Here is a 3029-nt window from a genome sequence, read left to right on the forward strand (position 1 = left end):
CCATCCCATCCCCACCCCCCATCCTGTCGCTAACCGCCCCTGCCCTGCCCCATACAACCTTGATGCTGCCACACCTTATCCCATCCTACCCCCCATCCTGATCCCATCCCACCCTGAGCCCCTGGCCTCATCCCTCAGCTCTCTGTGAAAGGTGGGGGGGGAATCCCCCCATCTCCCTACTCCCCAGGAGGGGCAGGCACCCCCTGGCACCCCCTCCCCAGCACACCACCCTCCCACCCCGCCAGCTGCAGCTGGGACGGCTGCCTCATCCCACCCGCCTGTGGGCACTTAAGAGCCAGGGGCGGCCTGGGGCAGGGGGGTTGTGTTGGGCAGGATGGCTACTGGGGAGCAGGTAAGTGCTCTCCCTGGGGCTGGGCCTAGCAGCAGGTCCCATGCAGCCCTGCCATCCCCTCGGCTGTGGGATCCATGTCACAGTGTGGGGGTGGCTGTGGGGCTCCTCCAGACTGTTTTTCCTTTCCCAGAGGAGGCAAGAGGAGCGGCGGCGGCGGAGGGCTCAGCAGCAAGATCTGCTCCTGGCAGAGAGCCTAGGCAAGCACCCCCTGCAGAACAGGTATGGGGGGGTGGTGTCTGGCCATAGGCAGCCTCTCCCAGCACTGAGAGGGGTGTGCTGGGCCTGGAGGGGGGCTCCAGCATGGCTGACCCCCCCATCTCTCCTGCCTTCCCAGGTGGGCGCTGTGGTTCTTCAAGAATGACAAGAGCAAGATGTGGCAGGCGAACTTGCGCCTTGTCACCAAGTTCAGCACTGTGGAGGACTTCTGGGCGTGAGTGTCTCATGGGTGGGCAATGTGCCCCCTCTGGAGACTCCCTGGTGGGGGTGTCTGGGTCAGAGGAGGGTGCTAGGCGTCCCTGAGACACCACTTCTCACCTGCTTCTGTGTCGTCTCTGGCGGTGCAGGCTGTACAACCACATCCAGCTTGCCAGCAAGCTCACATCTGGCTGTGATTACTCCCTCTTCAAGGTGAGACAGCCCCTCTGCTGCAGTCCTCCCTCAGAGCCCCTTGCAGCACCCACCCAGGGGCACACTGGGTGCTGGTGGGGCTGGCAGGGTGCCCTGGCCCTGGGGCAGGAAGGGAAGCCTGGCTGGGTGCTCGCAGCACCCTGAGCTGGGTCTGGCCGGGTGCTCAGTGCCCCTGACCATCGCCTTGCCCATCCCTAGGACGGCATCGAGCCCATGTGGGAGGACAGCCAGAACAAGCGCGGTGGGCGCTGGCTCATCACCCTGGCCAAGCAGCAGCGGCACACCGAGCTGGACCGTTTCTGGCTGGAGACGGTGAGTGTGGCCCCACTCGGGCTGGCCTGCAGGGTCCTGGAAGTGGTGTTTCCCCCTGCCCCAGCACTCAGTCCCAGTGGGGACTGTCCTGGGCTCTCCTTCTCCTCCCGGCAGCTGCTGTGCCTCATCGGGGAGATGTTTGATGAGTACAGCAATGAGGTGTGCGGGGCCGTCATCAACATCCGTGCCAAGGGGGACAAGATAGCCATCTGGACCCGGGAAGCGGAGAACCGGGAAGGGGTCACCCACATCGGGTAATGTGGCTTCAGAGGGAGGGTCTGTGTGGAACCAGGTTTGGGGGAGGGGGATCTCTGGGCAGGGAGCCAGCGGGAGAAGCGCTGCTGTGCTGTTCACACAGCCCCTTCCCTCCCCCAGGCGTGTCTACAAGGAGCACCTGGGCCTCTCGCAGAAGGTGGCCATTGGGTACCAGGCCCACGCAGACACGGCCACCAAGAGTGGCTCCCTCAGCAAGACTAAGTTTGTGGTGTGACTGTGGGGGGAGCGGGGTGCTGCCTGAAGGGTCCCCCTGTCCCATCCCACAATGAATGTCTGCAGCTGAGCATGGTCTGTGTGTCCAGGGCTGGGCCAGGACTCTCGCACCCTGGGGTGGCTCTTGTTTGGGAGGGCGATGATGTGTTGCTCTATCCTGTACCTGTACACTAAGTGAGAGGGGCCAGGGGCATCCTTGTGGGTTTGGGGCACAGCGTGTGTCCCCCTGCATCTCCCAGTGCCTGGGAACCAGTGTCCCTCTGCTCTGGGGTTCCAGGATAGTCCCCAGGGAGAAACTGGGTTCTGTCCTCCCCTGGTCAAGGCACAGGCACAGCTTGCTGCCCTGCGAGCTTGGCTGTGGGAGAGGGTACCAGTGCCCAGCTCCTCTGGGTCAGCTCAGCTTGGGAACATGGTCCCCATCTCTCCCAAGCCCCTGTGCACTGGTGGGATGTGGGTCTGCCTTCTTGGGAAGAGCAACTCCCCAGTCCAGGGTTGCCTAGTGTCCCGCAGGGTCGATGCTGGGGCTCCAGAACTGCATCATGCCCTCACCCCCATGCTGCCCACCTCAGGCTGTGTTTGCTCATATCCCCTCCCACAGGCACCTACAGCACAGGTCGCATGAAACTTTTTTGCTTCCTAAGGGTTTATTGGTGCCAGACTTGCAGGTTTGTAGCCCCAACGAGCCCCAGGAGTTTGCTGACTCCTCTTTTCCATGGCCTGTGCCCTCTGCTGTTCCTCCTGACTCTTCTGACTGCAGAGGGGGTCCCTTAGTCCTTCCCTCTCCCTACTTCAGCACAGCCCAGCCCGCGCTTTGTCCTTTAATCTTTTATTTGTGTTTTTGATTGTTGGATCTGTCCTCCTGCTCTGCCTATTCAGGTCCTTGAGGTGGAGCTGCCTGCTCACCTCCTGACAGTGCTGCCTGCACTTATGCCCTTGCTGCCGCTCTCCTCCATCCCCTCCAGGAGCACCCAGGCAGCTCCAGCTCAGCCCAGGGTTGCACCATGTCCAGTGCAGCACGTCCAGCCCATCCGTCCCTCCCCGTGAGTCCAAAGTCAGGGCCACTTGTCCCCCATCGCTGCGTGCTGCCCTGCCTGCACCTGGGGTTTGCGGAGGGCTGGTTCTGCAGCAGGACGAGTCTGACAGGCGGTGCTGTGGCAGCTGCCTGAGGCGTGTCTGGCCACAGTGCTGCAGGCAGGCGCTGCGGCTGGGGCACCCCGGGCTGCCCGTGGCGCGGCCCGGCGGGCTCCGA

General features: G+C 63.2%; 1 protein-coding gene across 4 annotated transcripts in view; it reads left to right on the forward strand.

Moving 5' to 3' along the window:
• The first annotated feature begins 95 nt into the window (after window positions 1-95).
• Window positions 96-3029, forward strand: part of EIF4E1B (eukaryotic translation initiation factor 4E family member 1B) — a 7753-nt gene continuing 4819 nt past the window's right edge. The window contains exons 1-7 of one of the 4 annotated variants that reach the window (XM_026858143.1): window positions 96-352; window positions 483-571; window positions 687-782; window positions 916-979; window positions 1178-1291; window positions 1406-1545; window positions 1667-2314. In XM_026858143.1, coding sequence (XP_026713944.1) covers window positions 335-352; window positions 483-571; window positions 687-782; window positions 916-979; window positions 1178-1291; window positions 1406-1545; window positions 1667-1781 — 636 coding nt within the window. In that variant the 5' untranslated portion in view covers window positions 96-334 and the 3' untranslated portion in view covers window positions 1782-2314. Of the gene's footprint in view, window positions 353-482; window positions 572-686; window positions 783-915; window positions 980-1177; window positions 1546-1666; window positions 2315-3029 lie in introns of those variants that run through there. The other 3 variants (XM_026858144.1, XM_026858141.1, XM_026858142.1) reach the window with 3 other exon arrangements.

Source organism: Athene cunicularia (assembly GCF_003259725.1).
Source record: "Athene cunicularia isolate RWA chromosome 13 unlocalized genomic scaffold, athCun1 chr13_part1, whole genome shotgun sequence".
In the NCBI taxonomy this organism is placed as follows: domain Eukaryota; kingdom Metazoa; phylum Chordata; class Aves; order Strigiformes; family Strigidae; genus Athene; species Athene cunicularia.